Raw genomic sequence first — 15,687 nt, 5'->3', positions numbered from 1 at the left:
TTTTTTTTTTTTTCTAAATATAGCATTAGATCATTGAAGCTTCATATGGCTAAACACCTGAAGGAACTGGCAAATCTTAATTATGTCCCACTTATTGCTGCAACAAAAAGAGGACTTACACAGGGGGAGAACCACCCATCTTTGATGGACGGGCGATATTAGTTGAAGTGAGCATCCACTCTGGAGCAGCTGGCCAATTTCATACATAATATGCTATATTACATAAAATGTAACCATCTGTAGCATGGTTTCACTGCACAGCTAGGATCAGGATACAGAAATATTATTTAGATGGTTGTTCATGAGACCAAATTTTTATTGACAAAGGGGCCCATTCCTGAGATGGCTGAGTGCAGAGAGAAGCGGGTCTCTAACAGACATAGATGCTGCATATGGACAGGGACTTTTCCATTCAACCTATCTTTGCTACTTTGCCAGCTCTGGTCTGAGAAATCTTGATTTAAAGTTCCCTTTATCTGTCCAGACAAAATACAGTTTACTGTAGTGTTTCTCAAACTGTGTTCAGAAAGCATGGATGCCTGTTAAAGCACCTCAAAATGAGGAGCCACCCACCTAACTGCTTCTACTGGGCACACTGCTCATACAGGATGATGAGGTGAGGGAAACAAGATCTGGAGCTGCCAGAGAGCAGTAAAATGAATGTTTTGGGGAGAAGAGAATGAACTAGCTGGGAATTAAATCCAGGTGAGATGTAACCAAGCAGCAGGGAAACATGCAGGAGAATGGCACGGTTTAGGCAGGAGAGATAGCAATAAAATAAAGTTACAGATGAAATGAAAATTTGAAGTAGAAGAAGTCACTAACATTGTAGAAGGGCAAATACAACTTATCACACTGAAGACAGTTACCAGTACATGTTCTCCTAAAACTGGCTTTCCACACCATGATTGCTAGTTATTTTAGTGAATTATAGCTATAAACTGCAAGGGGTCATTTCTAACCATTGCTGGGAACTTCAAAAGCAACAAAAATATCTGAAATACATAGAAAAATGTCAGAAAAATTAAATGTAAAACTTTAACTGTGCAAAAGAGAGGAGCTCAGAATGTGTGCTGCACTTGCCTATGATTCATTCATGGCTTTCTGCCAAAAAGCTAAATACATACAAGACCAATGGCCTCAAGGGGAAAGGTAGGACACTTTTAAAAGCACAAAGATAAATGATTTACAGAGCAGAACCCATTGAAAGAAAAGCTTTCCTCCTACACCAACCAAAAAAGAGAAGTTTTTCAAGTCTCTCTTACAAGATTTACTACACAGACTGGAATATTTGTAATGTATCAACAGATGGAGTAAAGTAGGCATGCTCAAACTGGGATTTTTAATCCTCTCCTTGGAGAATAAGAATTGGCCCATTCTGTTCCTGTGCATAAAGAAAGTTCACCACTATGCAGGGCATATTTTAGCTTGGCTTACTTCAATTATCTAAGACAAATAAAACCAACTCAAGTTACAGGCAAGCTCTACAATAAAGTAACACCTGTAATGTGAAAGAGACTGAGTCACTGGAAGGAGCCTACATTTTAAAGCTTTGGAGGGTTTGGCTCTATACAAAACATCTGTTGCACATAAAAATGTTTACTTAGCTGTTGAGCAGAGAGCAATACATCCCCCCCAGAGAACGTTACTTATTAAACATATGCCCTTGCTCAGCTAAGTAGGCTCACAATGAACACAGCTCTGCTCTATAGCAGAAACCGGGGTCAAACCTTACTCTCACAGATCAGATCAAGTTATTTCTAAAGTTCTGAACCATTTTTCATGAGTGGGCACCTCTCAAAACAGCAATCCCACATTAAAACATTATTAGATTTCTGGTTTGTTTAGAAACTGTACTCTCACCCCTTCCTCCACAGCTCAAACTCATCTCCAATGCATTTCCTCACTTACTTTAAACAAAACCAGTTGCTTATCCCAAGATCTTGTGTCAGTGAGGACTCTGATGAAAAGAATATGTGAAATGTTACAATATAAAACATCCTAATGGGATTCTTTTAGTGAAGGGTCTAGTCATACTTCCCTATTTGCCTTATTTAAAAAAAAAACAATGAAACAACTGAAAGTAACCAAAGGATGGAAATTTAGTAAGAATCAAATCTTCAATGTCCAGTTATATTGAAACATAAAGCCCTTACGTGAATAGGGCTTGAGTTAAGCATGTGCTTAAGAGCTTTGCTAATCGTGCTCTCAGCCAGATATTAGCTCAGGGGTATCAAAATATTTTAACTGCCTCAGCACCAGCATATAGGAAATCTCTGAGACAGTCGTTGAAGCAACAGGAGCCAAAGCATTTAAGACTTTACTGATCAAAATCTGATATAGCTGACAAGGCACTGGACTGGGAATTAGGAGAGTTGGATTCAGTTCTCAGCTCTTCAACAGACTTTTTTTTTTTTTTTTTTTTTTTACCTTGGACATGTCACTTAATCCTTCTTCACTTCATAATGAATCAGGGGATACAAATATTCCTTTTGTCCACCCTTTGTTTTGTCTGTTTAGAATGTACACGCTTCACATTTGTAAAACGTTTGTGTGTTTGTATGATGCCTAGCACAGTGTAACCCTGATCTTTGTTGAGGCCTCTAGATGTAATAGAATTATAAACACCCTCAGGTAAGAAAAACTGGTACATCCTATATGAAATATGAAGAGGATACAACAAATGAGTTAATTTGCTGGAGCAATTTTTTAGTTCTCTACTTGAATTATCTAGTAATATACATGTGGTTTGTAGATTCTTGTGACTGTGATCCTTTCAGTCTTCACTCCCATGTTCAGTGAGAGGCACCTTATGAACCCAAATTATTTTTCACACAAAACAACTGTGGATATTTTCCTGATATAAAATATTTTTATTTTTTCGAAGTTTGATTACAAAAACAGAATATACATACACACAGGAAAATACAATTCTACAGAGAAATACATTCCTCTCAATTATTTTATCATGGACTAAACCCTGCAGGCTGGTGCACTTCCCCCACTTTAATGGGAATGCAGGATGGCTCATCAGCACACTGTCAAATTGGGACATAACTTTCCAGTGGGGTGATTACACTCTCATCTAGCCCTCCAACATCACACTTCAGGATTTTTGAACAGCACAGAAAGTAGACTTGTGTTTGTCTTGCCATTATCTCCTATTTCTGCCTTTGTCATTCTGAATGGTGTCCAACATTCTTAAGAATTTGCTGTTGAATAAGCCTCATTTTTAAATCAGCAACTGATTTCAGAAAATTTTTACTCATTTTACTACAAAATACATCATTTGTGGGATTATTCAAGTATTTGTTCCATATCTATTTTTGGTTAAGATAAGGGGTATTTTGTACATAAGACTAGCAGGCAATCAAGCAGACCCTTTACTTTTATTCTCTCTCCCCTTCCCCCCTCCAAAAAAAAATCCAACCAAAACCCGAGGAACTAACTAGTTATGTGCCCCAGTTCCACTAGTCTATCTTTTTTTACTCTCAACCCCATCCTCCTTGTGTATGCCACTTAGATTATGAACTCTTCAGAGAGGGGACTTTGTCCTCTTACTACCCGACACACAATGCTAGAGCTACATATACAACTGTTTCCTAACATGAATAACTTTTGTTGCAGAATATGCCACAGTTAAAAGTAGTGCCAATTATTTTCTATTTAAAGGTGATGCAAGGATGACACTACATTTCACCTGTTACGTGGGGATGATATTCTTTTTCTTTGTGCTTGGAGACTAACCTGTTTTCCCAGTTTCACTTTTCTCTTGCATTTCTGAATATCCTAGGCTTACTGATTCATGGTCTCTTTCCATAGGGTACAGAAGCAGCTGCAAACCAACTTTCTGAGCCTCTCTAACATACCTAATAGTATGAAGCAGAGACTTACTATTATAATATTGGCAACTCATGGAAGGAATGGGTTTTCAGCCGTTCTCCAATATAAATTCCCTTGCTGTCTTTTTACTTTTTTTTTTTCCTCTGAAACAATCAATATGGAAATTTTAGCCTAACATATTGTATTCCTGGAAGTTTGGAAACCTAAAGCCTACCACTATCAAAAAGTACACACTCTACAGAAATGTTTGTCCGGTTTCTTTGACCCTGTTCCAAGATTTGTAACCAACTACTGATGGGTGACAAAATGATACATGTACATGATCAATATACAATATATACTGTACATACATATATATACATATATATATACAAATACATATACATATAGGAAAGACAGTTAATAGGAACAATGGCTTTAGGAGGATATTCAATGTTCTGTATTACCAGTCTTATTCCAATAAAGTTTTCAATGGAACAATCTTGTTTTATCTACTGACTCTAGATTTAAATTTAACCACTTTAAGCTCTTCAGGATTTTAAAATCATAGATTGTAACATCTGTTCAATGGTGATGAAAGCAGAACTGAATTAATGAGCCATGTTACACTATGTTATTTCCTCAGCTTCCCACTCAAATTTCCAAGCTGCATGATATGCTTAAATTACTCCTTGGAAATAGGTAACAGCTGGTTTTACACCCTCAATTCCTTTTGTAATTTAAGATTTTCCTAAAACTTCCATCTAAATGAAATCAAATGATAAATTTGAGTAATTAAGGTTATGCAACAAAAAATGTAGTCTGTGGAAAAGTTGCTTTTAAATTCCTAACCTCTTTATATTATTGTTTTTCCCTTATTGCGACTGCCACTGGCTTTAAAACCAGATCAAATAGTGAGAAAAAGGATGCCCCCTGTCAAGTCCCTTCATATGGAGAACACCTGTTAAGAAAAGCCATTTCTGAATAAACAAGGAAGTAAAGCCACTTGATCCAAAGAGAAAAAGGAATTCTCAAACATTCCCTTATTTTCAGCAGAAACTCCTAATACACCATATCAAAAGATTCTCTTTACATTAAAAGGTCAATGCCTCCACTGACCACATCTTTAATAACTTATTGAAAAGTAATAGGAATATGGTAGTTGAATCTCTTTTGTAAAGCTGATCTGATTAATTGGAGGAGAATAGGTTCTATCCTTATGGCCAGTATTTTCACACACATTTTACAATTTACATTAATCAAGTAGTTTATACTGTAACTAACAACAATGTCCATGATTTTAACCAGGCTGATTTTAAAGTACTTTGTGAGTTGGTAGTGCAGAACACTGAAAATATATTGCGTAATTTACAGATTACTGGACCCAGAAGCTTAATGAAAATTGACCTTGTTTTGAAATATAACCTCCCAGCCACTACTTAGTTGTGAGTTATGTTGCTGTCTACTAAAAGGATTGCCAAGAATGGCTGACCTTTAAGATACCTTACCGGCTCGTAACTCTTCAGTTACCTACGCTCTCAGACATGGCACAGACAGTGAAATATATCCTCCAAAATGCTTCTATCTCATTAAGTATTTTCTGGGTTGTGTGTGAGAAAAATGTATTCTTGACGGATTCCACTCTGCAGAAGGATTATAGAGTAATATTGCACTCTTAAAATACATGTGCTCAAATGGATTTAATGTAAAAAAAAGAATTGTATGGAGAAAGTTTTAATATCTAGTTAAAACTCAACTGGACCCCACAATTCTATAAACTCCTCAGAAGAGACTGGAGATGAGAACAGGAGAAAGCTTGAGAAGAAAGAATCTGGACTATTTTGGAAAGGAAAGCTATAAAACACATAGGAATTTTATTTTTTTGCTTTCAGATGTGCAAACAAGCATTTCTGGCAAATGTATTTCAGAGTCAAATCATTAATATATGCAGGAAAACCTTAAGTATAATTGCAAAATAATTCCCTCAGCCATTAGCAAATTATCTACATCAAATGAGATCCGGACCCCATGTGAACAAGTATTTGTACATACATAGTATAATTGTTGCTACCTATCCACAGTTTACATCGGCAGTTAAGCAACAGGTACCAATTGCACAATATTTGCAGAGAAAAAGAGGTCTGTTTATTTACCTATACATAGTATGTACACAACTTGGACATCAGGAAGCCTTCCTTAGACATCCTTTTGTCATTTTATACATTTTCTTCATACTGTAAGTCACTGATTTCTTCAACCCTAAGAAAAAAACAAGACAGGCAGAACTTAGGAAGAGAAACAACTATTTAGTTCTTGAGAAAGTCTTAAACAAATCTTCAAATAAAATACTTCCCTGGAAAGGTGACCAAAGGCTATTTGTATAGCAACAACAGATAGCTAACTTTTCCTTTTCTTGACAGATTCATGATATAGTAGATAATAGAGGCTGATGGCACGTGAGAGAGAGACAAAAATTGACGAATTCCGTGGATAGCAAACGCTAAGAATGATAATGCATGATTCAAAACAGGGTAGGCACTGTTCACCCTGAAGTGCTTCTGGTGACAATAAGAGTCAAAATAAGTAAAGGACTGTGAAGTTATAATTGTATACATGTATGCAAACATATCTGCCTGTTACTCTTAACACTACTGAAGATACCTGCAGTGATAACTCAGTAGGCATTTGCATTGCATATCCTTGTTGAACAGCTTGTCAAGCATTGCTGTGTCCCTGCTGTCCACCACCCACTGCATGCGTTCTGCTAAGTGGGAGAGCATGATGACTTGGGAGTGAATGCCAAAAAGTTGATGGAGACCATAAATAATGCCACATGCTGGCCCAGCAGAGGCAGAGCCAAATACTAGAAGGACTGTCTGGGGAAGTCAGGAAGCCGAGGGGCCAGGGCCATCACTAGATGACATCTGTGAGGGGACCCTGAGTCTAACCAGCAAGGACTATCAGCTATTGGGGCAGAGGTCAAGAAGATGATTAGGATCTGAATGAAAAAATTACGCTTTTCCCATTATAAAAAAATTCTTGAACATTTTTTCTCTTAAAACAGTCCTGCAATTGAAAGAGCCATAAAGTGAAAGATGAAATTTGGCAAGGTAAAAGCTCTCAGAGGAAAATGTAACCATATTTGCTAAACATACTTCAGTATAACGGAACAGTGACAGCTTGCTGACACAGACAGGCAACTTAGATTCAGAGTTAAGTGTATCATCCACTGAATAGCATCTTTGGAAAGGTGAAAAGAAGATGTTGTACATCTCATTCAATTATTAAAATATACTTTAAGCAGTAATCAATTTCATATAAAAGTATTTTAAATAATATTTTAAGTCAAAGAAATACTGGACAATTAACATAATGAAAGATATGCAAGTGTATATACAAAGAGTTACAAGATATTACTTGAGTATTGAACACTGTAGAAAAAGTATTATAAATTGCAGAAACAATGGGATTATGTCATTAAAAACTAAATAATGGACATGCAGGAAAAGATTGAGTTAAGGATGTGCATGCAATCTTAATTTTTGCATTTATTCACTTGAGTACCTAACTGTTCAACCCAAACTTTAACAGAGAACTTTGTTTGGAATATGTATCATATGTACCATATACAATGCTTTTCAAATTAAAATTGATATAGTTGCATGTATATGGACACTAGAGTACTGCAGTCAAGAAAAATAAATGAAAAATAATCTGTTATTTGCATTACAGTACCATCTCGGAGCTTTGGTCATGGACTAGGACTCCATTGCACTAGGCACAGTAAAACAGAAAAAAAGATAGTTCCTGTCCCAAATAATATTAAAATTACCCAAAAAAATATGACCCTGTAGACTACTGCCCAAGCTACCAGGGTACTGTACACCAAGAAAATACAAACCTGTAATACTGAAGTTGCTGTATGTAAAAATTATGTTCTGCCATTCCAATGAAATCAATGTACTCTCACTATAACAACAGTATGGCAGATGGAATATCAGCAGTAAAGCAGTTAATATATCCCTGCAGGGCTCCTTTGCTGTATTGGCACTGCAGTCAGAAAAGCCAGCCAGTTTTATCTGCTTGCCAACCAGTACAGCCTCTTGCAGCTGTTGAACATTAAGAGATTTTCTTAATATCCTCCCTGCAGTGAGCACTCTACTGAACCCCACCCACTTGAGCCTTGAGACTGGAATCTTATGTAATAAGAGGCTTTATATATTCCTATCCCAACCCATCATGCTACAAAAAAAATGCAGGTTCTTGCATATAGCCAATTTCTATAACAGTCCTCTGGGTGATGAGTCACATTTGTAGTACAAGTTAATGGTCACAATTCTACACCCATTTCAGAATCTGTTTGAAGACATACTTGTGAGCACTTGGTCAACAACTATCTTTCAACTTTTACTATGAATCCATGATTCCTTGGAGGGTGGATCTCCTCCTCTCCCTCCATCCCCCCACTTATATTTTCCACCAGACGATGCAGAACAAAGACTTAAAATAATGCACAACTGCAAACATTTTTGGGGTTTGAGCCATAACAGGTTGTAAGTGCTTCTGGCCATTAAGGGTCCCATATCAATTTTTTTGTAAGAGTAAGGGGTTAGCCCAAATATCCTGGAATGTTGAAATTCAGCCATTTTCCCCAAACTTCCCCTGTAGCTACAGTAGAGGGGGTATTCTTCACTTCCTGTCATGTACTCATGTTCAGGATTAACATATGCACGATCACAGTGGCTCTCAACCTTTCTGGACTACTGTACCCCTTTCAGGAGTCTGATTTGTCTTGCGTATGCCCAAGTTTCACTTCACTTAAAAACTACTTGCTTACAAAGTTGGACATACAAATACAAAAACATGTAACAGCACACTTACAGAAAAAATGTTTACTTTCTATTTTTCTTTATAATTGTAAAACAAATAAATTGGAATATAAATATTGTACTTGTATTTCAGTGTATAGTGCATAGAGCACTGTAACCAAGTCATCGTCTGTGTGACATTTTAGCTTGTACAGACTTTGCTAGTGCTTTTTATGTGGCCTGTTGTAAAACTATGTAAACATCTATATGAGTTGATGTACCCCCATAAGACTATTGTGTACCCTCAAGAGAATACACACTCCTGGATGAGAACCACTGCACTATTAAACAGCTGCATTTACAGTGAAGTGGAGCAGTGGTTAATATTTGCTGTTGGCTGGTTAACAGCCACTGCACCAAACAATGGATATCAACATATAAAGGCTGCTTGCACATAATTACAGCAAAGTGTCCATAAAACATGAGGCAAATATAGTTTCCAATTCTCAAAAAACCTCTCTTATTTAGGACAACACTCAAGCATGTATGTAGACTTCAATGGAACTTCAGCAACAGAGATTATTTAGTTTGCAATATTTTACCCATTAACTCAGTTCCTTAGAGTGAAAAAAAATGAAGAGTAGAAGCAGAAAAGTCCCTTGGTATATCTGACACATGTATTTGTCAACATTCAATGGAATGTACGTTTGTCTCACAGAAACCTGTATCTCAATGGTTCATTGCCGTCAACATAATGAAGTATGATTTTATTTCAGAAAAAGTTCCCAAACTCAAAAATATCAACATACAATCACTCCTTAAGAGTAAGTAAACATAAAATGTCAACGTTTTCAGTTCCACAAGACTATACAGACTCCAGCTAGGAGGAAAAATAAATCAAACGATGGTGCCATCTCTAATAGAAAACAGACCAGAAATCTCCCCACAGACTTCAGAAATTATACAGGCATATTTTCAAAAGCTAAATAGGGCATTTAACAACAAACAAAAATACAGAGCTCAAGCTCTATTTGAAAACCACACGGGCAGAGAAAGATGAAGGATAGTCCTGTTAGGTGGGTTGAAATTCTTTGTTATGACTATGTACTCTGCCAAATAATGTTAGCAAACAAACAGTGTGCCAGCTAAGTAATGACCACCACCCTGGATATGAATTACTGTACTCTCACTTTAACAGCATGGTATAGATTAGCTTGTTAAAGGCTGGATTGTAGGTGTTTTAGGATCCACAGTTTCTTTTTTAAAGCAGCAAGACTATTACAAAAAGCAACAAGTATCCTTTACTAATTGTACTAATTAAACATCATTTAGTGATTATCTGGAAGCTTCTGGAGTATTGATACATTATCTCCTTTTCTAAAGTCAGAACTACCAATCACTGGCTTTCAGCTAGAATGATGGTAGGGAAAATTAACATCAACGTTGCACAAATGTACTAGGGATGAGATTCCAGACATCAGGCCTTACCAACACAGTGCCAGGAATAGAAGGAAAATGGACAAAGAGCTTCAAACCACTGATTCAATGGCTGGCATTGCCACTTATCTATATGCTTGCCAGTATCACTTGAATAGGACTGTGTGAGAAAGAAGGGTGTAAGGGACAGTTGGATACATAAGTGAAGATCCATAACACTTTTTCACATCTGTACTAGTTCAAAGTCTTCTTAGGAGAATTAGAGTTAAAAGAGAGGCATCTTTGTTAAGGAAAAGAGTAACAAAATCAGTATCTTTAGGTGTAACTGAATTAAAATGAACTCAGCTCTTTAAGGCCTGTTCCTAGAACAGATTTGTTGTACTGTACTATTAAAACAACTGCATCACTATGGATCTGCCACAAATTTGTGTACTGTATCTCAAAAAATAAGAAAATGAACTGGTTGGAGCTAAAAACAAATAGAAGTCACTACTCTTTAAATATTAATTAAGCAGTACAGATTAGACATTCTGAAGTGCATGTATTAGTGACAGTCCCCTAGCAGCAAATATCTAAAGTATTGATGAAACTTCAATTGAAATTGGTTCAAGGTCTCCTTTAAAACATACTACAAGCCTTCAAATTGATGGAACAATCACAAAGATTTCATGAGCCTCACACTTGGAGGAAAATATAAAGCAGTAGTAATAAGCAAAATAATTCTATTAATAATTAATTTATAAGCAAATGAAAAAACATTATTTCCTGAACTCCAGGAGAGATCTAGCATGATACAAATGTAAACTAAATATTTACTACATCCACAAACTTATGTTGTGAAGTCAAGCACTCTGTAGTTATGAAATATCCAGTGGCAACCTTAATCAGGTCCCCTTGTAAACCTTTAATTCCATGCTTATGTCTGACTTTTTCCCCTACAGAATCTCTGCCTCAGTTCAGTGCACAAGATGGATGGTTTTCTGGGGATGAATCTGGACTTCGTAGTGAAAGAAACTTGTCTGTAGGACCCCTGCCCTTTACTGCAGAATTTGGAAGGGATGGAATGAGTTAGATAGAGGACTGCAGGAAGATACAGGAGTCTCAAGGTTTAGGCAGTTGAATACCATCCTTGAGAATTGAATTCTACTTCTGCACTGCCACAGAGTTCCTGTGTGAAGGCACTTAAGCCAACATTTTCATAAGTGACCTCGAATTGGATATTCCAGACAGTGAGGAGCAACACAATGTGAGACACCCAGTGTCAGACTTGCAGAAGTGCTTAGTGCTCACAACTGCAACTGAAGCTGACTGAAGCTTTGCTCAAACATATAAAGTGCTATAAAAATGCTAAGTGTTCTGGAAATTCAGGCTCTTGAGTTGAGCACCCAAAATTAGGAAACAATTTTGGCCTTCCTCTCTTCCTGACTCCATTCTGAAGCTATAAAAGGGGAATACCCCCACCTCATCTCTGAGGGATGTTTTAAAGATAAATTTCAGAGTAGCAGCCGTGTTAGTCTGTATTCGCAAAAAGAAAAGGAGTGCTTGTGGCACCTTAGAGACTAACAAATTTATTAAAGCATAAGCTTTCGTGAGCTACAGCTCACTTCATCGGGTGCATCTGATGAAGTGAGCTGTAGCTCACGAAAGCTTATGCTCTAATAAATTTGTTAGTCTCTAAGGTGCCACAAGCACTCCTTTTCTTTTTATAAAGATAAAGTAATTGTGAAGCACAAAGACACTATGGCGAGAGCACTACAGAAACAAATGCCAAGGAGGAATTAATAATTTTGTATGCAGTGCAGGTTTTGGCCTAGAGCTACACATTGCATGAAGATACAAAGAAAAACTGAGTAACTACACACTCACTGAATGATGCAGGGGTCCTGTGGGAAAAAAACCAGCAGCAATCTTAATTGGAATTTCCTGACTTTTGATGCCTATCTTTGCAATCTTACCATTCTTTTAACTTTTTTTTAATTTAATTTCCTAAATGCTTTTAATAAACAACAAAACAAAAATCATCACGTGGAACCACATTGGCCCCAACTTGGGTTGGCTGCAGGGTTCAGACCTTTACATCCATACCACTTGTGCTCACTGAGTAACTGAGAGGATAACAGCCTACTCCTGCTATGTGGACCAGCTCGAGAAGGGAATGAGACATTTTGCCAGTAGGTTTGACAACTATTTGCAGACAGAAGAGGAATGTAGAAATTCACGATTCCTGGGTTCATTTTCAGGTTCTGGAAGGGAGTAGCTGTAATGGTCACTTATCCTTTTGTTCCTATGTCCCCCAGCTTCTGCCCTCCTCCCCCTGTGCTTCTACCCAACCCTACCTCCTCCACCACAGGCTCCTGCCTCCCTCCACTCTGCTTCTATATACCTACCCACCGTTCTTCCTCTCTGCTACCCCCAATCTCCGGCTCCAGCAACCCCCTGCTCTTATTCTTCCCATGCCTCCCCACCCCTCTGCACTTAAATCAAGTAGCTTCCTCACTGCCTGGGCAAAGGCAGGAGGAGCTCTGAAAACACAAGAGAGAGTCTCCCTACTCAGCCTCTCCAGCCCCAAGATGGAGCAGGCTCAGTGCAGACAATCTTCCAAGCATTCTGAAGTCGCCATTAAGCATGCGCAAATGGACATTTTACAGAGGTTCATAACCAGGCAAATTTGGTGGAATCTTCCTGGAGAGGGCAAAAGGCAAATCCCTGACACTATCGCAACCCCCTCTGATAAATTTCAAGTCTCTGGATCAATGCATGGCAGCACTAGAGCCCCACAACTCAGTGGGTGAAAGAATTTTTGTAAAAGGGGCAAAAACAACCTATTTTTCCTCAGAAATGGCTGAAACCACTGAAGCTGAAACCTTTCAAATACTGTCACCTGAGACAGACACTCAGCCTGGGAGACTTCAACCCAACAGTTAAACTTTGGCAGTCATAAGCCAGTGAAAACAGGGTCTTCCATTGGGAAGTGTCACACAACCATAGCTATACAGGCAGCTCTTCCAGCTCTGTCTATAAGAAGAAAAAAAGGGTTCTGTGCTTCTTCCATATTGCAACACAGTTTAGAAAAGCTTCTCAGAAGCAGACTTTGCAGAGATATGGAAGTTTTTCTGATGCATGCTTTTTATAGAAGGGCAGGTTTGAGACCTCAAATTGTTCCATTCACTCCAATGTTAAAATTAGCAATAATCACACCTCAAGAGGTGTGGCTTTGGTAGTCATCCAGAAGTTCAGATCCTTATCCAAACTTCCTTGGTCTGGAGGGCTCATCTCTGCACACTTTAAGGCAGGCCAGTAATCCTAATAGATCAATCCTGTCTATTTTGGTACTTCTGTTTTTGGCAAGAAGTAGGTAAGAGGTGTATGAAAAAGGGGGAGGGAGGAAAGAAAAGAGAAGCAAACCTTTCAAGAATCACTGGGGTTTGGGTTTGCCTCAAGTTTGAGGCAAAGTTTCGTGCCCATTTTTATTTGGCCTGAACCAGCACACCCAACCCTTCGTTTCCAAAAGTAACATGGAAATGTGGAGAGGGTTACCAACTTTTTCAGGGATAAATGTAATCCCATAGAACTGGCTACTTAAAAGGCAAAAATGTTGTTTATGGTAAGGTACGAAGTTAATGATACTGTGTATCTAGGCACAAAACCAACATTAGAGAAGAAGGCGAGAAAACAGATCTCAGGATGGCTCTGTTTCAAGTGCACAAAACAGAAAGCGTTGTAGAGATAAGTCGTTTTTTAGGGTCCCAAAACACAGGTAGCCACATCTTAGAAATCTCAGAAAGCAGCCTCAATAGGCATTGAGAAGGAGCCACCAATGGACTGTCCGAGGTGGATCCTTCCAGGTGAGAGTTCAGATACTCACGTGGAGCAATGTGGGGAAGCTTGCACTGCTGTGGCTCCTACTGTAGCAGTTTGTATACGAACAGTCTCATTCTCCCAGGCAGTCAGCTAACTTTCACAAGCACTGAATTCATAGACATTTTTGTAGATTTAAAAACCAATATTTTGTACTTGTATAGCACCTGCTATCTGTGGATCTCAAAGTACTTTATGAAGAGGAATGGATCAAATGCTACATGAGGTAGTTAAATATTATCCTTACTTTTACAGAAAGGCAAACTGAAGCACAGAAGGGTTTAAGTGACTTACTCTAAAAATCACACAGGAAGCCTATGTCAGAGGCAGGAATTAAACTCCTGATCTTTCAACTTCTATTCCTGTGCTACAACATCAAGTCCATCTTTCCTCAGCTTCAGATGCATTTCCTTCTTTTGACATATTTGAACTTCACAAGCCAGTATGTCTAAAAATACTTTTTGTATGTCTAAAAATACTACCATATTAATCAGTAGTGAGAGTGAGAGAGATTCAGCCACTACCAGGCTCCCGTGATACCAAATCACTAAGCAACAACGGCTTCACTAATTGCAGTAAAGACCCTATACACACAAGTAACATGTCCAACTCATTATAAAGGACATCTCTCTTTCAATCCGGAGTTGCTTCATTTTCTCAGTCTCCTCAAAGTACCGAGAAAGATTAGGCAACAGGTTGGCTATTTTCTTTCCACATAATACGACTGGACTGTAAAACATCATGATTTAAAAAAACAAAACAAAATACATCAACCCACAAAGTACAATCATCCCTATTATATAATTATTTTAGCCAAAATAAGCTAGTAATGGTCCTGAACCTGAAAGCACATTGCTTTTAGACAGGCAACAGGCATAACATTTGTAATAGCCACAAGATTGAATATGAAATGAAAATTCAAGATAGGAGTGGCAGAAGCTCCCTAAAAGTGGGGGGCCACCAGTGCCCAAACCATGCCCCCACCCTGTCCCTTCTCCACAAGGCCCTGCTCCACCTCTTCCCCGTTTACAACTGGAGCTATGGCTCCCTCGCTCCCCCTTTACAGCGCCCCTGATTCAAGATGGATAACAGCTCTGGAAAGTCAATCCTTCACTATGTGGTATGGAGATGGTATGGTATATAACTTCCTAAACCATAAACACCATAATTTTTATCTAACCTACATTTGGGAGGTAGGGAACATGTACATGAGCTACAACCTACATCTAGTCACTGCTTTATGCAATTTAAGGAATTTTCTTGAAGTGAAAGTTAGAGCAAACTCCAATGTGCCTACCAGTTACCCTGGCTTAATGAGGGCCCAACTCACCCTACTATTTTGATGGCTCAGGAACAGCTCAGGCTCTAAAATATTTCACTCTAAATTAGCTGTGATGTAAATATTTTTTAAACTAGAAGACTGAGGACATCTTCATATTAGATCCACTGTAGGAGGCAGACAGGTAGCACTCCAGGATGGGCTATCAACTATGGAGAAGGTGATGAGGTTTTTTTGATGAAGGAGGAAAAGTCACCCAATCTTCACGTGTTTCCCCATAGCTAACTAATTATTTTCCCTCCATCAGCTGGCCTTTCCCAGTCCAATGTATATCTTTTTAATTTGAATATTAAACAAAGTTAAGCCTTTTCTCAGGTGGCTTTTATCGCTGAACTCTTTTTCTAAGACAGTTCACTTACTATTTTTCTCCTTTAAGAACATGAAAGTATTGGTCTCTTAACTGAGGCTCACCAGCTACAGAGC

At 38.2% G+C, this 15,687-nt stretch overlaps 1 protein-coding gene across 6 annotated transcripts in view; it reads right to left on the bottom strand.

Moving 5' to 3' along the window:
* Positions 1–15,687, bottom strand: part of TAMM41 (TAM41 mitochondrial translocator assembly and maintenance homolog) — a 182,923-nt gene that overhangs the window by 142,663 nt on the left and 24,573 nt on the right. For 2 of the 6 annotated variants that reach the window (XM_043519114.1, XM_043519118.1), the window contains exon 8: positions 6,088–6,786. The exons of 2 other annotated variants lie outside the window; for them this stretch is intronic. In XM_043519114.1, coding sequence (XP_043375049.1) covers positions 6,686–6,786 — 101 coding nt within the window. In that variant the 3' untranslated portion in view covers positions 6,088–6,685. 2 more of the 6 variants (XM_038411262.2, XM_043519117.1) reach the window with 2 other exon arrangements.

This window comes from Dermochelys coriacea, chromosome 7 (assembly GCF_009764565.3).
Source record: "Dermochelys coriacea isolate rDerCor1 chromosome 7, rDerCor1.pri.v4, whole genome shotgun sequence".
NCBI classification, from domain to species: domain Eukaryota; kingdom Metazoa; phylum Chordata; order Testudines; family Dermochelyidae; genus Dermochelys; species Dermochelys coriacea.
Note: the sequence above shows the minus strand (reverse complement) of the source record. Positions and strands in the feature narration are given on the sequence as shown.